This window comes from Megalobrama amblycephala, linkage group LG10 (assembly GCF_018812025.1).
Source record: "Megalobrama amblycephala isolate DHTTF-2021 linkage group LG10, ASM1881202v1, whole genome shotgun sequence".
NCBI lineage: Eukaryota > Metazoa > Chordata > Actinopteri > Cypriniformes > Xenocyprididae > Megalobrama > Megalobrama amblycephala.
This window is the reverse complement of record NC_063053.1, coordinates 10,207,858-10,226,640: the sequence shown is the minus strand read 5'-3', so window position 1 is coordinate 10,226,640 and position 18,783 is coordinate 10,207,858. Positions and strand designations below refer to the sequence as shown.

Sequence of the window (18,783 nt, the reverse complement as noted above, 5' to 3'; positions counted from 1 at the left end):
TTATCATACTATTTTCCCCCACCCATGTGGCCTTGGTAATGTCAAGAAAAAAGAACAATAAATTAGAGATGGAGATTAATTTGATGAAAGATTACAAAGAAAAACAGGCAGTTAACGCACACCCACACTTACTGATAAAGGTGGCGTGCCGTCATCTTCCACAGTCACAGTGAGCGTGTACCGCTGCTGTTTTTCTCTGTCAGGGGGTGACGGTCGGGTCACTATCTCTCCCGTCATACGGTCCATTCTGAAGGTCAGGTCCTGATTCCCACCGGTGATGTAGTACGACAGCATGGCGTTGGGTCCGATGTCACGATCCGTCGCTATGACACGCAGGACTGATGTACCACCCCCCACATTCTAAAACAACACATATATGCAGTATTATTTTGTTATATATTGGTAAAAAGTCATACTAACATTTACATTATTACTAGCACAATCTTAAAATATATCTAAATGATAATAATTCAAATATAATAAGAGGGGCTTTCCCACCGAATAGTTATAGGAACTAGCCACTAGGATAGTTCCCCAGGAACTAATTTCTCCCCCAGGCCATGTTCCTGTTTGCATTGGCACTGGTAATAGGAACTCTGAATCGGTCGACAGTGGTGTCTTTAAGCGCGGCATTTACGAATGCTAAAAAACGGTAAATGGAGGATGCCGTGATCGGAGCTGTGTTTGTTGTGTGTCGTGGGTTTCGTGATAACGGAGATGGAATGTAAATGCATAATTTACGTGACCGAAAGAGCAAAAAGTGGGGCTAATAGACGATGACAACTTTCAGTATTACATATCATCGGGGCAGAGAAAAGAACACAACCCTGCAGACAACAGGTAAATGCCATTATCCCTGTTTTCCATGTTCTTTTACACAGCTTTTTAAAAATGCCGGGTGCCGGCATTCGTTTGACCAGTCAACATACACTTATGTCATTGATACTTCCTACAGTGCTGGTTTAGACCCTACTCTGAAGTAGGAGCTAATTTAGTTCCCCCAAAAGTAGTTCCTAGAACTAAAATTGTTCCTAGTTGCTGCGGTGTGGACACGACAAAATCCGGGTACTTCAGCCAATAGTTCTAGGAACTATGAAAGGTTCCTCGGGTGTGAAAGTCCCTATGTTCATATTAACAAACTTTAACATTCTTACTATACCCATCTTTAAATATTTCTAAAATAATAATAATATATTAATAATAATAAGTTAAAATAAATCCTAAATATACATTTAAAAAAATAATAATAATAAATTTATATTTTTATAATATACACATACACACATATATATATATATATATATATATATATATATATATATATATATATATATATATATATATATATATAATTTTAATATTTAAAAGTTTTAAATAATATATTATTTGTTTGTATGTGTGTGTGTGTGTGTGTATATATATATATATATATATATATATAAAAGAAATAAAATTAATATAATTAATAATAAGAATAAATTATAAGTATAAATTAGAAATATAAATAAATAATATTACATAATATATGATTTTTTTTAAACTATAAGTAAAATTTGCTTATAGTTTAAAAAAAAAATCATATATTATGTAATATTATTTTTATTTTTTTTTTATTTTACTCTGACAGAGTGGTTGAGTGACAAAGCATTTCTTTCTTTTGACATAATTCCTGCAAACATTTGAATGATTAACACCCAGAATCCCCTGGGGTGCTGATGGCATCACTGGTTTAAGGGTTCTGTGGCTCTGACCTCACTGACGCTGACGTTGTATCCACGAGGGCTCTGCAGCACGGGAGGGTTATCGTTTACATCCAGAATATTCACTGTGAGTGACACATCTGTGAACCTCGGAGGGGAACCATTATCTGTCGCCCGCACCTGATCCAAACACACACAGGTATTCATGTGAACTTCAGCAAACAGATACACATATCCCTCAGAATGCATTATGCAAAACATACTATACTTAACTGTACAAGGAAACATGTACAAAGTCACGCAAAACATGTACGGCACAGTCTGCTGGAGTTATTAGGAATTCGGCAGACATGCTCTTAGTCAAAGTGACTTATTGAAAGAAGTCTCTTATGCTCAGCAAGGCTGCATTTAATTGATCAAATATACAGAAAAAAACTATAATATTGTGAAATACTATTAAAATTTAAAATAGCTGTTTTCTTTTTTTTTATATATATATATTTTTAAATGTGATTTTATTTCATTGTTATGGCAAAGCTGAATTTTCAGCAGCCATTATTCCAGTCTTCAGTGTCACATGATCCTTCAGAAATCATTCTAATATGCTAATTTGCTGCTCAAGAAACATTTCTTATTATTTTTAATAATCTTATTATTATTATTAGTTGAAAACAGTGCTGCAGCTGCTTAATATGTTTGTGGAAACTCTGATACAGGATTCTTTTTATAAATAGAAAGATGAAAACAGCAACATTTATTTGAAATAAAAAAAAAAAATAAGCAGATAATGTCTTTACTTTCACGTTTGATCGATTTAATGGATCCTTGCTGAATAAAATTATTAATTTCTTTAAAGAAAATCCTACTGATCCCTACTGAAACTTATTATTTTCTAATATAACATGCCTTTTGAAACCACTATATAGTGTAGGGAGCATGTGTATGATATAAAATGATATCTAGGAAGTCACTACAGTTTGGTACAGAGCCAGTGTCTCTCTCACTTTTAGCAGGTAACGGTCCACGGCTTCACGGTCCAGACGGGCATTCAAATAAACCTCTCCATACGTGTTATTGGCTGTGTTGATCTTAAACACGTCCTGCATGTTCCCCGCGATCAAGGTGAAATTAACCTAAAAGAAACAAGAGGGTGATGGAGGCGGGGTTACAAATGATTGACAACCCATTTCACAGTGTTTTGAGTATATCTCCCTCACCAGTCCGTTTCTTCCAGCGTCTTTGTCCCGCGCCAACACGACTGCAACTCTCTGCCCAATGGGTGTGTCCTCTGGAATAGACACCGACAAATCTGAAGTGATGTCAAACTCTGGGCTGTTGTCATTCTCGTCGAGAATCGTGATTGACACCTGTCAAAAGTACAAAGCAGTGGAACATGAGATGTTACAATTTTTTTTGACAGAATATTAACATTTGTTGCATTAAGAATGATTCGATGACAAAGAATCACTCATTTACCTTCTACAAATGTGCATCAAGAAAGAAATCAGGAAAAAAGAGAATACAACAGGTTAAATCAGATGTTTATATGGTATATCAAAATCATACTGTCATATACATTTCACATCACTATCACTCTAGCTGCTGGATATAATCCTGTTTTTAGTCATGCATTTCAAATTTACTTTAACAAACACGGCCATATTGAGTTTGACCTACAGATTGAACAGATCAGGGAGGAACTCATTACCACAGTGGAGTCTCTCTTGGGTCCTCCGTCATCGGCCACAACAGTGAGAGTGTATGAATCCCCCTGCTCTCTGTCCAACAGTCCCGTCACAGAAATACGGCCCTGTAGAGCACACACAATCCTTTATTATTTGACATAATCCAGGTAGAGAAATTAACAAAATCTTTTTAGACTGAATTAAATTAGAATCATTTTGACCAAAGTGAGACAGTCCAGTCAGATTCAAAGCTGGTAAAATAAACCTATTTTGTCAATTTTCGCTACTGTCTAGCTTGACCAATAAAAGATTAAAGATTTAGTGTCATGTGTGTCACATGACTAAATTGATCTAAATTGGATGGATTTAAGCACAATCAATGTGTTAAATGGACCTGAGATTATTATTATACTTATAGTGTTAGCTGAAATTATAAACAAATGAGCCAAAAAATTATTCTAAACACACAAGGGGAAGGAAATATGGACATTTCACATCTAAGGAGGCTTCAAGCTGTAAAATGAAGCTCATTCCATTGCATGAAGAAATTGACATTTTTTCCCTCACTGTCTAGCTTGATTTTTTTGTTCACCATGCAAGAAAACTCACCGACCAATAAGATTTGAGCTTTAAGGTGATGCATTCCATAAAGACATTGCATGTTTCAATTTCATTCTTCAATTCCAGGCGAGAGAAAAAATATCCTTTGTTTTAGTGATAGGTGTTTTTCCACATTTTCTGCACTGATTTTGAGAGGGGAAATTGAATTGGATGGATTTAAAGGGATAGTTCACCCAAAAATAATAATAATTAAAAAAAAAATCATTTACTCGCCCTCAATGTGTTCTAAACCTGAATGACAAAAGATGATATTTTTAAGAATGTGGGTAACCAAACAGTTTATGGTCCTCATTGACTTCAATAGTTTGAAAAATATATAAAATGGAAGTCAATGGGGACCAGAAACTGTTCAGTTACCCACATTCTTCAAAATATTTTCTTTTGTGTTCAGAAGAAGAAAAGAATTCATACAGGTTTGAGTAAATGATGACAGAATTTTCATTTTTGAAAGAACTTTAAGCACAATGAATGTGTTATAGGGATCTGAGAGTACTATATTTGTATTGCTAGCTATGCCAGAAAACAGCTGAAGCTGCATGCTTTCTGAGTCATTTGTGACACATACAATGTTATTCTTTTTGAGTTGTGTTTGCATCACTTTGTCACATCGCTCTTGGTGTGACAGTTCACATCATATAATTGCCAAACTCAGTAGTGATACTCTCAAACCAGAACCATCTATTCAGTTGTATCGAGTTTCCTCACCGTGATGCTGTCAATCTTAAAGAGCGCCAGAGCAGCAGGTGAGGTGTCGGGGTCAAAGCGGTACGTCAGCTGGTTCAGGTTATCGGCCGACTGTGCCTTAACCTGGACTACCTCCGTTCCTGTGGCGATGTTCTCCCTCAGTGATGCCTCGTAACCGGCTGATAGAAAGGCCACGGCTTCGTCCAGTTCGTTGAGTAAAGTGACGTAAACGGTGCAGTAGCCGCGGTGGAAAGGCGGTGACTGATCTGTGGCTGAGACGTTCATTAAATAGCTGGTTTTGGTCTCATAGTCCAAGTAATCCACAGTGGTTACTAGACCCGTACTCATATCGACTTCAAATTTACGGTCAGAACCAGAGACCAGAGCGTATGCCACAGCACCCCCATCCCCTAAAAAACAAAAGTTCAACAAGAATACTTTTATTCAGCAAGGATGCATTAAATTGATCAAAAGCAACAGAAAAACAATTATATTGTTACAAAAGATTTCTATTTTAAATAAATTCTGTTCTTTTGATGTTTCAATTTATCAAAGAATCCTGAAAGAAATTACACAAAAATATTAAGCAAAAACAGCTTTCAACTTTGATAATAATAAGAAATGTTTCAGCATATTTGAATGATTTCTGAAGGATCATGTGACACTGAAGACTGGAGTAATGATGCTGAAAATTCAGCTTTGCCATCACAGGAATAAATTATATTTTATAATATATCCAAATTGAAAACAGCTATTTTAAAATTTAATAATATTTCAAAATATTCCTGTTGTTTTTACTGAGCATTAGTGAGCATAAGAGACTTCTTTATAAAATGTTTTTATAAAAACCTCAAATTTTTGAATTGTATTTTAAATAAATTTAGTTTTATTAAATAATAAAAATGACATTAAATCTATGTTTTTGATTAATACCCACTGTTAATTTCTATGGTGTGCCAATTAAAAAAATAAAAAAGGAATACATTCTCATCAATTAAAAATGTAAATAGATAAATCACTTTTAAATTAACAATAGACAAATTAAAAACTGTTTATTTAATTAATGTATGTTGTCACACGTAAAAAAGTTACATTAAAAAATTAATACATTTAATAAACATATTATTTATTGTTACATTTAACTGTATTTTATTAAACATCAATTTGAAAAGTTATTTATTTTTTACATTTTTTTATAATCACTACATTGATAATTTATTATATTTTCAAGTGGCACTCTTAGTCATCCAAGGTAGTTACATTTGGTTACTAGCTTGGTAATGAAGCTGAATACTTTTTCAAAACGCAGCTTGATTGCAGTTCATCAATTTATCTACAGTATCTACAGGTCCGAACTTCAGCACACTGCACTCTGAGCCGTAGACCTATAAAGATGCAGATGGGAAGACGTCTGTCCAGCCTATGCCACGCTGGACATCCTCCATGAGGAAGTGAATCAGGGAAGCAGTAACGGACACAAGCAGAAGTGCAACAGAAATGTTGTGGTATTGTTTTGGCATTAAGAACTAATGGAAAAATCCAACACAGCTTGAGCCATGTTAAGTGTATGACACACACTTAGCTGCGGTAGTCAAACAGTATAAAAATAATAAAGGAGAAGTGTTAAGAATACACAATATTAGCGATCGTAGATGTTCCTATACTTTTTCTGTAAAAGACAAATTTGTCTCCTCAGTGAGCTAGTGTGGTCCACACACACAGAAAGCTACATTTACAAAGGGCAAGAAGAGAGGAAATGCATGCATAGTGTGTTTGAGTTATTTGTGTACCTGTGTCAGGGTCTGTAGCTCGGACCACTACCACAGATGTACCAATCCCAGCGGTCTCTCTGAGCCCCAGACGATTGTACTGCGACTGAGTGAAGACTGGAGACTCATCATTGACGTCCTCTACGTACACAATCACCTACAGCACAAACTCACAATCAGTCTGATTTACAACAAACATATACTGCTACACACGCATATACATTATATTCAATACTTCCTTTAATTCTAGAAATAAACATGACATTTATAGCAAGAATAAATACCAATAAATCCATATAAAACAATCTTTATTGTGTGTTGTCTCTTTGAAAGCTTCAGGATGACTTCAGGAATATGTTTTGGTCAACTTATATATCATTTTTTTGTAGAAAATATTTGTTATGTCCATGTTACGTGTTCCCTGTGTTGTGTTTAGACTTTAAAGTTACTTCCTTTCCTGAGTGTCATGTTTGTAGTTATATTTCTTGTCGATTACTGTTAATAGATACAGAGCGACACGCATCATAATCTAAAAACCACACCCACCGGGTGTGTATTGTGTGAAGCTGCCTCCTTGTCTTATAACAAAAAACAGAACAATGTCTAAAAGTTGCTATGTGACAAGGTGTACAGCAAACAAGCTAAAAAAAACCCTTGAGAACTACGCCCACTGGAGGGGAACGTAATCACAGACAGGAAATATAACATATAAAACTGACTTAATATATAAATATATTTCACTTACCATTGACAATATGTTTACTGCACACGTAGGCATACTGAGTGTCAGGATCCCAAAATTGACCCATTCTTCCTGCTGATACTTCACGTCTTATTGCCTGTATCCACTGTTGTCTCATTAAAGGCTGGTTTTTACGGTTCGGTAGCTTATAAAAACTTAGTTATGGGTTTTTTAGCATGTTTGCTGTACACCCTGTCACATGGCAGTGTTTAGACATTGTTTTTTGTTATAAGTCAGAAATGACAAGGAGGCAGCTTCACGCAATACAAAGTCAATGGAGACGGATGGATTGTTTCCCCCGCAGTGTGGGCGTGGCCTAAATGTGCTCTGTCTCTATTGTTGCCCTGTGTTATCTTGTTACCCCTTGTGTATATGTAGTCCTATGCTGTGTTCGAAATCACCCCCTGTACCCTCATTCACTATTCCCTACAATACCCCACTAATGTAGACCACTCATAAAAAGGAGTGAGTGAATTCGGACACTGAGTGCTTGCTGTTTAATAATCATTTGAAACTTAGCAAACTGGCAGCTCCAGTAGGTAAGATGAAAATTTTTATCTTGAACTTGGAAACTATGTATAAATCCTAATTAAAAAATGTAATAATTACTAAAAAAGGAATTTATACCTGTATGATATTACGCTGTAGCCACATTGGACCAGCGCGGAACGAAAAATTGATGGAGGAATGATTTAGCCGTGGTCGCCATCTTCTGGCGAGACTCAGGAATTCATTCGCCGCATGACTCTCACAGTGCATTATGGGTATTCTCTAGCCGTTGAGCGTACATCAGTTGGACACTTGTTATAACAGTGCATTGTGGGAGTGAATGAGTGCACTTAATATCATCCACTATGGTTTCGGACACCACTACAAATGGCTGTCCCCTCAAATATTGCCCTATTTAAGGGTATAGGGGGCAATTTCAGACAGCCCTAGTGTTTCTTGTTCCTTGTCAGACATTATTTGTGCATGTAACATGTTCAGTCGCGAGGCTACGTGTTTCAAATCTCGTAAAATGAGGAGGTGGAGGAGGTTGCAAATAAAAATACAAGTGATCAAAATGGTAAAAAGAGACAAATGGGTCCAAAATCGTTGGTTTTGTGTGATGTTGATCTCTGAATACAGATACAATGGCTAGATTGCATTTACACTACACCAATTTTTGTACTGTACAAACTGTATATTCTATCCCCTAACCCTACCCCTAAACACACTACTCACAGAAAACTTTCTGCACTTTTCAAAAAACATAATTCAGTATGATTTATAAGATGTTTTCCTCATGGGGACCAAAAATGTCATGACATTTTGTCCCCACAAAGTAGAGTTTACCAGAATCACACACACAAACACACCCTGACAGAGCTGCGCATGCTGCCCTGGTCACTGTTGTAGGCCTCCACCTCCAGCACATGAGAGCTGCGCGTCTCTCTGTCCAGAGCCACAGTTCCTCTGCTGATGAGCCCAGACAGACTGTCCACGTTAAACTGGCCATTGTTTCCTATGGAGAGCAGACATCACACACACATGAGCCATACTGCCGAACTCTGACGTAGTACTCCACATGAAGCCCAAATTTGAAAACAATAATGATATTTTATGCACCTGGCAGGGTTTGTCTCTATTTGTCTAAACATGTAAAGTATAGTCATGTTTCACCACAAAAGCCAAAAGAAAGAAATAAGGAAATCTATATTTTTTATAACAATTAACATAGCATTGTGGCAATGTTTACAGTATACCATAGATGTTATCCATAAACATTCTGAAAATACTCAAAATATTTTTCTAAAAAGATTTTCTTATAATTGCTCTATAAATGCTTTTTTTTATTTGTATTTTTTTTACATTATATAGTGCAATAATGTTGGTTAGTTAGTATAGTACATAGCAGGAGCGCATCTGATCAAGGCATTGACGTGCAATATCAGGAAAAGAATAGTTACCGGAGAGAATCCTGTACAGTACTCTTCCATTCTCCCCCTGATCTGCATCTGTGGCCTGAACCTGCAGACGGACACAAACACACGTAACCACAAACTGTACTAACACATGTACTGCTAAACAATTAGTGAAAGTAACACTTAACACACTACAAGCCCACAAACACCTAAACAATATTATTTCACCACAACACATTATACTTGAACACACGTGTCTCAGACTACAACTGGACTCTTCCTTTCCGCCGTCTCAAGTTATGTATGCATTTCTTCTTTACTAGCACTCACTTTCTTTTGCACCAAATATAATACAATCTTTTTGATTGAACGGCCCGGGCCACACATTGCCTCAACCAATAGAGTTTGGGCGGGGCTATCTGTGTTATGATGAGTATAGAGTGCAACAGTGTATTTATACTGGAAGTTTATTTATATATATATATATATATATATATGAGTAAGATAATTTATATAAAAGATGTTTACATATAATCCATAAGACAAAAAAATAGCTGAATTTATTAAAATAACCCCGCTCAAAAGTTTGTGAACCCTTGATTCTTTATTCTGTGTGTGGTTACCTGATGATCCATGACTGTTTTTATGTTTTGTGATGGTTGTTCATGAGTACCTTGTTTGTCCTGAACAGTTAAACTGAGCTCTGTTCTTCAGAAAATTCCTCCAGCTCCCAAAAATTCTTCAGTTTTCCAGCGTCTTCTGCATATTTGAACGCTTTACAGCAGTGACTGAATGATTTTGAGATCCATCTTTTCACACTGAGGATGACTGAGGGACTCAAACTCAACTATTAAAAAAGGTTCAAACATTCACTGATGCTCCAGAAGAAAACATGATGCATTAAGAGTCTGGGGGTGAAAACTTTTGAACAGGATGAAGATGTCCAAATTTTTCTTATTTGGTTTAAATATCAATATTTTTAATTTAGTACTGCCTTTCGGAAGAAACAGAAGATACTTGCATGTTTTCCGGAAAACAGATTAAATACAATTTACTTTGATCTTCAAATTCCAAAAGTTTTCACCCCCCGGCTCTTAATGCATCGTGTTTCCTTCTGGAGCATCAGTGAATGTTTGAATCTTTTTTAATAGTTGTGTTTGAGTCCCTCAGTCATCCTCAGTGTGAAAAGATGGATCTCAAAATCATACAGTCACTGCTGGAAAGGGTTCAAATATTCAAAAGATGCTGGAAAATCAAAGATTATGCAGGACCTGGAGGATTTTTCTGAAGAACAGAGCTCAGTTTAACTGCTCAGTACAGACAAGGGACTCATGAACAAACATCACAAAACATAAAAACAGTCGTAGATCATCAGGTAACCACACACAGTATTAAGAATCAAGGGTTCACATACTTTTGAGCGGGGTTATTTTAAGAAATTCAGCTATTTTATTTGTCTTGTGGACTATATGTAAACATCTTTTATGTAAAATATCTTACTCAGGACAGTACTAAATAAAAAATAACATGCATTTTGTATGAACTCTCTTATTTTGTTAAAATTATTCACATTTTCACAGATTCTGAAAGTGGTTCACAAACTTTTTCTTGCAACTGTATATATATATATATATATATATATATATATATATATATATATATATATATATATATATATATTTACGGTTTTAGTGAGGGAAAAAAACTACAATCCCATGAAGCATTGTGAATAGCATAATCAAATTAAAAACGACGGAGAAATCTAAAACAACTAATTTACAAATGTTAAGTATATATATATATATATATATATATATATATATATATATATATATATATATATATATATATATATATATATATATATAAAAGTTTCAAAACATATTTTATGTTTATTGCAAAATATGCATATATAAAAAAAAAAAAAAAAAAAAAATATGACGTAATTGTCGTAATTGACGTAATCATTCAATTACGAATGACGTAATTGAGTCCATCTCCCTATGCTCTCAAAATACTGAAATGTTTGATATATATATATCATTCGCAGGGAGTGGGCGGAGCTAAAGAGCTATTTTGGAGAGTGTTGTTTTTTTTCGACTCTCTGATTGGTGTAATTTTCTGTACAGCATCATGGGCAATATAGTTTTTCCACCAGGAATTCAACTGTTAAACACAATCATTTTAAAAATAAGTTGAAATAATGCAGGCTGACAACTTCAGCAGAAGCAAATACCATGGATTAACAACCGCCTTGCTCACAGTAGGTCACTCTTAACAAAATCAATTTCCTTATGGAGAAAATGAATGGAGTTTTTACTTCCGGAACCCAACAGTTGCACACTATTAGAAGACTGTTTAAACCTAAACTCCTTAACTGAATGAGAATGTTCATGAGTTCAAATATGGCTTGTTGTGTTTGGTGCCACAAGTGGAACAGAAATGAGACACTTCACCTTTAAATAGTTGTCATGGCAACACTAGTAAATTATAGGGGCTTGAAAACACACATACGACTTCAACGATCATATAAATCATGGAAACAAGGATCAGCAATTGTTTCTAACACACATAAATTCACCATATTAAGCAGTAAAACCATTTAGCGCACACTGAATACATCCACATATTAGTCAAATCCTACTGACAGTGAGGAGGACGGCCCCTCCTTCAGACTCATTAGCTTTATAAAGAGATGTGGAGAGGAGAAGAAAGGAGTAGGGGATGAGGAGGAGGAGGGGGAGAGAAAGAAAGAAGGGGTCTGGGGGGGGGTCTCTTGGAGAGAGATGAATAGAACAGGCAGACCGGACCATTCCATCACACGGGGGGTTAAAACTTGAGGCTCAAAGTTTGGCTCAGAATGGGTTTTAGCTCATGAAACACACTGCTATGGTCAAAAAAGAAGGAAGGTTGATTTTGAGTCTCTCTGAACGGATATTAGCTCCACTTTTTCTGATCTTCCAGCTGTCTCATCTCAACACTCTTGGTGACAACGTGATTTGAAACAAGCAGAACTTTGGAGTCACAAACCGCATCCAACGCTAAAGGTAAAGTTGAGCCACAAAGAATAAACTGAAAAAGAAATGTTGTTAATTGGACTCCTGTTGAAAACACCAGGATATGTCATGTTTTGAATGCTGGTTTCCCTACCGGGCTTTTTCATTTTTGTTCTGCTGAGCAACAAAGCACCAAACAAGCACTAAACCCACACTAACCAGCACAAAACCGCATGGACACCCATTTTATTTTGCCGTGATGTCAGTCATAAAGTACACGGGACAGCATAAGCCATGTTTACATTATTATATTTTACTAATTCGTGCATATGCTGAATTACTTACTGAATTAACTTACTCATTCACTATTCACAGCATAGTAAATGCCACAAAGGTTACTACATAGGGCACATTGTTGCACACTGTGTACACTACTGTTCTGTAGTTTGGTGCCGGAAAGTCTAGTTTTTTTAAAGAAATTTGTACTTTTATTTAGTTAGGATGCATTAAATTGATCAAAAGTGTCACTAAAAACTTGTACATTGTAACAAAAAAAAATCTATTTTAAATAAATGCTGTTCTTTTGAGCTTTCTATTCATCAAAGAAATAAAATGTATTACAGTTTCCACTAAAATAGGCTACTGTTTTAAACATTGATAATAATAAGAAATGTTTCTTGAATGTTTCAAATCAGCATGTTAGAATGATTTCTGCAGGATCATGTGACACTAAAGACTGGAGTAATGATGCTGAAAATTTAGCTTTGTCATCACAGGAATACATTTTAAAATATATTCAAATAGAATACAGATATTTTGTAATATTTCACAATATTACTGTTTTCAGTCAGCCTTGGTGAACATAAGAGATCTCTCTTAAAAACGTTTAAAAAAAAAATCTTATCAAATCTTTCCTTAAACTTATGAATAATAGTGTATGACAGACAAAAACGAATTTGACTCACTAAAAATGTACAGTACTGTGCAAAAGTCTTAGGCACGTCAGTATTTTCACCCCCCAAAAAATTTTTTGAGCCAGTTATTTATATCTTTTGCTGTAGTGTGTCAATAGGAAATATCCGTTCACATTTGCCATTAATTGTAATAATCCAGTGAGATTTTTGAATACACAAGGAGTCTGACAACAGCCGGTGCTCCACACAGTGATCTGATCTCACCATCATCGAATCCGTCTGTGATTACATGAAGAAACAGATGAAACTGAGACAAACTAAATCCAGGAGAACTGTGGCCGTGTCTCCAAGAGATTTTAAGAAACCTCCCTCCAAAGCTACCTGAAAAATGATGCCCAAGTTTACCTGGACAAGAGCCATTTTCAATGCAAAGGGTGGTTACACAAAATATTGTTTTGATTTAGTTAATATAAGTTAATTGATAAATAAAATCTATTTATAACAGTATTTTTTAAAAACATCCTCACTTTACAGCATTTTTACACAAGTGCCTAAAACTCTTCACAGTACTGTATCTTTGCAGGGAGGTTTCTTCAAGCATCTTAGAGACACGGCCACAGTTCTCCTGGATTTAGTTTGTCTCAGCTTCATCTGTTTCTTCATGTAATCACAGACGGATTCGATGATGGTGAGATCAGATCACTGTGTGGAGCACCGGCTGTTGTCAGACTCCTTGTGTATTCAAAAAACTCACTAGATTATTACAATTAATGGCAAAATGAATGTTTGGAAATGTGAACGGATATTTCCTATTGACACACTACAGCAAAAGATATAATTAACTGGCTTAAAACCTTTTTGGGGGGGTGAAAATACTGACGTGCCTAAGACTTTTGCACAGTACTGTATTTACAAAAATTAACTCCTTTATAAATGTGGTTTGTATCAGTTTTTTTTTTTTTTTGCAAATAGTGTTTTCCCCCCAAAGACTAGTGCACCAAGAAAAGAAGAAAGAAAAAAAAAAAAGGAAGCATACAACAGATTTTGCTGCCTGCTTGAGCAAAGCAAAAATGTGATGATGTGTGCACAAATGCATTTCAGCAGATCCATCCTGTGGTAACTAATGAAGTGTTTCACTAACAATAGTTCTCGTATGAGTGGCCTTTTCAGCCTGTTTGTGGCATTTAAGATGAAGAATAATTTCATGTCTCAATGTGTTTTCATCAAAGCGATAAGTCACACTCTGTGTGCTCAGAATTTAACATGCTGACATTTAGGAGCAGAAAGTAATTGGTGACTTGGGTGCTATGGTGTGTTTGTGTGTGTTTCAGATAGATTGAGAGTTATTTTAACAGACCCAACTTAGCTTAAAAAAAGCCACATTTCTCATCTGACTGCTCACTTAGTGGGGCACCAACATTTTTAATGTCAAATGCCATTTCAAATGTGTTTTATGTGAGCGATGTAGGCCAGTAACATACACTAAACATACACAGATGTGTGTGCTTATCAAATGCATTCACCTGCTTGTACATAATTAACATGTTATTGAGGTAATGTGATGGTGATCGAATTATCTACTACAACAGTATGTTCAAATTCAACTAACTTGCATACTCTGCAAAAAATAAAAAAAAATCCCAGCAAAATTTACGGTAAAAAAACGGTAGCTGTGGTTGCCAGAACTTTACCGTAAAAAATACAGTAGCAACGTAAAAAAAAAAATCTGTTAAATTTATGGTAAAATAACATATTTCATTAACTAATATAATGTTAATTTACCAACCTAATGAAGTACTAATATCTGTTTTGTACCTTTATAATACACTGACAGTCACCAAACACAGTGGTGATAAGAGTCACATGATGAATCAAAGTTCATCACAAGCAGCTTTTCCACAAGCTGAGAAGGACAACACTAACATATAGAAGGTGCACACAGTGTCATTCACACACACACTAAACACCATCATGGTAACATGCATGACATTTTAAAAATGCAATAAACATTAATTTAACAACATTAGATGTAACATAAAACCCTAATGTACATAACTGATTAGAAAAAAATGAGAAAAACTAAGAAGAATCAGAGTTATTTCAACGAAAATATATCAAATGTGAAGTGTCACGCAGGGAATTGTGGGAATGTCAATTTACGGTTTTTCACTGTAAATTTTACAATGAATTGTTATTTTTCACTTCCAAAAACTGTGAATTTAACTGTGAATTTAATTATTTTACCGCAAAATTACATTAAATGTATCATTAGATCTATTACATTTATTCACCGTATATAGTACGGAAACTTTCTGTAAACCAATTGACAGTTTTTCACTGAAAGGTGCCCTAGATTATGTTTTTAAAAGATGTAATATAAGTCTAAGGTGTCCCCTGAATGTGTCTGTGAAGTTTCAGATCAAAATACCCCATAGATTTTTTTTAATACATTTTTTTAACTGCCTATTTTGGGGCATCATTATAAACGCGCCGATTTTATGCTGCGGCCCCTTTAAATCCCGTGGTCCACGCCCACAGAGCTCGCGCTTGCCTTGAACAGTGCCTTAACAAAGTTTACACAGCTAATATAACCCTCAAAATGGATCTTTACAAAGTGTTTGTCATGCATGCGGCATGTATGCGTCGGATTATGTGAGTATTGTATACTGTTATATTGTTTACTTCTGAGTTTGAATGAGTTTGATAGTGCTCCGTGGCTAACGGCTAATGCTACTCTGTTGGAGATATTTATAAAGAATGAAGTTGTGTTTATGCATTATACAGACTGCAAGTGTTTAAAAATGAAAATAGCGACGGCTCTTGTCTCCGTGAATACAGTAAGAAACGACGGTAACTTTAACCACATTTAACAGTGCATTAGCAACGTGCTAACGAAACATTTAGAAAGACAGTTTACAAATATCACTAAAAATATCATGTTATCATGGATCATGTCAGTTATTATTGCTCCATCTGCCATTTTTCGCTATTGTTCTTGCTTGCTCTGATGATTTGGTTTTGTGCACATCCAGACGTTAATACTGGCTGCCCTTGTCTAATGCCTTTTATAATGTTGTAAACGTGGGCTGGCATATGCAAATATTGGGGCGTACACCCCGACTGTTACGTAACAGTCGGTGTTATGTTGAGATCCGCCTGTTCTTCGGAGGTCTTTTAAACAAATGAGATTTATATAAAAAGGAGGAAACAATGGAGTTTGAGACTCACTGTCATTTCCATGTACTGAACTTTTGTTATTTAACAATGCCAAGATAAATTAAATTTTTCATTCGAGGGCACCTTTAAAACAAGTGAAAAAATCTGTTAAAACTGAAAATCTAACTGGAAATCCCTGACTGTGTAGACCTTAATCCATCCCTGAGTGTGTGTGTGTGTGCGTGCGTGTGATTGAATGAGTTAGACACTCTTGCTAATCTGTAATCAATATAGTGCAGTATAAATCTACTATACTTTGACCTTTCTTGACATTCCTTTACAGAAATCGCTCAGTCATTTTGATAGTCTTGCAGAAAAGCGCCGTGAGCTCCGCGTGTAGAGATGCTAGATGGTGACGATAAAATGTGTGTACTGTAGGTGTTCAGTCCCGCCACCACAAACCACCGCTGTGTTTACCTAGATGAAAATGTGCTCAGATGTTGCTCTTTCATTGCACAGGAGACTTCTCTGCCTGTTTTATTTGAATATTGTCTCATATATTTCTTCTAAAAATCCTTAGAAGCAGAGTTTATTTTATTTTATAGTATAAATTAATATTTTGAATTAGCTATTTTTTTTCCATTTTCATTTTAGTTTTAGTAATTTTGTTGTGTCATTTTTATTAGTTTTTGTTTTTATAAAATACTTCTATTTTTATTTCAGTTTTAGTTTTAGTCATTTTAGTATTTCAATTTAAACATTTTATTTTAGTTAGTAGCATTTATAATTTAAGTTTTTAAGTTGTTCATCTAATATTTATATTTTATTTCAGCCTTACTTCAATTAAAGAAAAAAGTTTTAGTTAACAATAACATTACTTAAGAGAAGTAAATTAGACACAAATGAGACAAATGGTGACAATTATAAGTAGAGCTTATGAAATGAGAATCTCAGACTTTTGATTGCAGATTATCTTGTCAAATATGAGCACAGTGTGAGGCAGTGTTGAGATCTTGTCCAAAACCTACATGTGAGGCTAGTAAGGTCTTTTTTAGAAAAGAAAAAAAGAAAAGAAAAAAAAAGACCACATGACATGGGCCAGTTGCATAAGCATAGCCCTCCATGAGAATGAAACCCACTTGAATTGTGTAATGATTTGCTTTGAGTCATATCTCAGACCACTATGACCCATACAAACTCGAAGCACTTGTTTTCACACACTCTTGTACGTTTTAGGCATTAGGTTTAAAAAAAAGTGTCCGCTCGCTTGCCGTATCATTGCTGCCTAAGACAAACAATTAAGATATTAAAGAGATTTTTTCTTCTTAAGCTTACACACACGCATACACACCTGTTAACCACATCCTGGAACCTTGCATGCGTCTCGCACACGCATAAGATTCACACATTTGCACAAGCCTGAACCCCAAGTGTCACAAACACACCTACATCTTCACTATATATATGCACTCCACCTGACCCAGATTTAACTCTTCCTGTTTTCTGATCTCTACAGATCCAGGAACAAAATGGATGTTCCTTTCAATCTGTCCCTCTCTAATCTCTCGCTTTCCGTCTCCCCAACATCTCCACCTCTGGATCTTCAACATCCCCTCCCGACCATCATCATCATCGTGTGTCTCTTCGTTCTGTTCGGGGGCTGTGTGATCTTTCTGGCGGTGGGCTGCTCGCCAGGAGGGTCCTGGGGTGTGGACGGGGACTGTGGCCCGGCGGACGGTCTCTCGTGCGAGCAGACTCTGTCCAGTGAGCCCCAGCTGAAGCTCTGGAAGCGCTTGGGCTCTATGAGGCAGTCGTTCTCCTCCACGCCAGCGTTCAGAAGACCCGTTCAGCCATACGTAGCCCAGAGCAGGATGCAATCAGGGTCAGTGCCGCTCGCAGAGTCAAAGACAAATGACTCCCACACCTATATTACTATACCATCTCTGCTGCAGTATGCCACAGAGATCTGAGCTCTGTTGCAAAACCTAGTGAGTCGCCTTGCAGTCTAGTGCCTACATAGGCAGCTGGCTTTTAAGTGACTGATTTGAAGTACACTTCATAGGAAGCAACTCCAACTACAGGAAACTAGACTTAAAGGATTAGTCCACTTTTAAATACACTTTTCCTGAGAAATTTACTCACCCCCATGTCATCCAAGATGTTCATGTCTTTCTTTCGTCAGTCGAAAAGAAATGAAGGTTTTTGAGGAAAACATTCCAGGATTTTTCTCCTTACAGTGGACTTCAATGGCTACCAACAGATTGAAGGTCAAAATGACAGTTTCAGTGCAGCTTCAAGGGCTTTAAACGATACCAGATGAGTAATAAGGGTCTTATCTAGCGAATGGATCGGTCATTTTCGAAAAAAATACAACCGTTTATGCTTTATAAACAAAATATCGCATTGAACGTACTTTCCGCTTCCGCATTCTTCATAACGCTTACGCTGAATGTCCTACGCCTTCCCTATTCTTCAGAACAAACGCGGCGCCAGTTTCGTTTTTTTCCGCAACTTGAATAGGGAAGGCGTAGGACATTCGGCGTAAGCGTTATGAAGAATGCGGAAGCGGAAAGTACGTTCAAGGTGATATTTTGTTTATAAAGCACAAACGG

The 18,783-nt window shown here is 36.0% G+C and overlaps 2 protein-coding genes across 4 annotated transcripts in view; one reads left to right on the top strand and one right to left on the bottom strand.

The window, feature by feature from the left end:
- The window catches only part of cdh23 (cadherin-related 23), a 292,980-nt gene that overhangs the window by 39,427 nt on the left and 234,770 nt on the right, over nucleotides 1–18,783 (bottom strand). For 2 of the 3 annotated variants that reach the window (XM_048204503.1, XM_048204505.1), the window contains 10 exons: nucleotides 9,151–9,211; nucleotides 8,560–8,705; nucleotides 6,481–6,616; nucleotides 4,712–5,100; nucleotides 3,409–3,510; nucleotides 3,177–3,179; nucleotides 2,918–3,067; nucleotides 2,705–2,833; nucleotides 1,752–1,880; nucleotides 133–360 (listed from right to left, as the gene is read on the bottom strand). In XM_048204503.1, the coding sequence (XP_048060460.1) occupies nucleotides 133–360; nucleotides 1,752–1,880; nucleotides 2,705–2,833; nucleotides 2,918–3,067; nucleotides 3,177–3,179; nucleotides 3,409–3,510; nucleotides 4,712–5,100; nucleotides 6,481–6,616; nucleotides 8,560–8,705; nucleotides 9,151–9,211 (1,473 nt within the window). The remainder of the gene's footprint in view (nucleotides 1–132; nucleotides 361–1,751; nucleotides 1,881–2,704; nucleotides 2,834–2,917; nucleotides 3,068–3,176; nucleotides 3,180–3,408; nucleotides 3,511–4,711; nucleotides 5,101–6,480; nucleotides 6,617–8,559; nucleotides 8,706–9,150; nucleotides 9,212–18,783) is intronic. The other variant, XM_048204504.1, reaches the window with a different exon arrangement.
- Nucleotides 11,908–18,309, top strand: LOC125276715 (uncharacterized protein C10orf105-like). Its single transcript, XM_048204507.1, has 2 exons — nucleotides 11,908–12,152; nucleotides 17,688–18,309. Exon 2 carries the CDS (start codon nucleotides 17,701–17,703, stop codon nucleotides 18,139–18,141), a length of 441 nt encoding a protein of 146 aa, XP_048060464.1. The 5' UTR covers nucleotides 11,908–12,152; nucleotides 17,688–17,700; the 3' UTR covers nucleotides 18,142–18,309.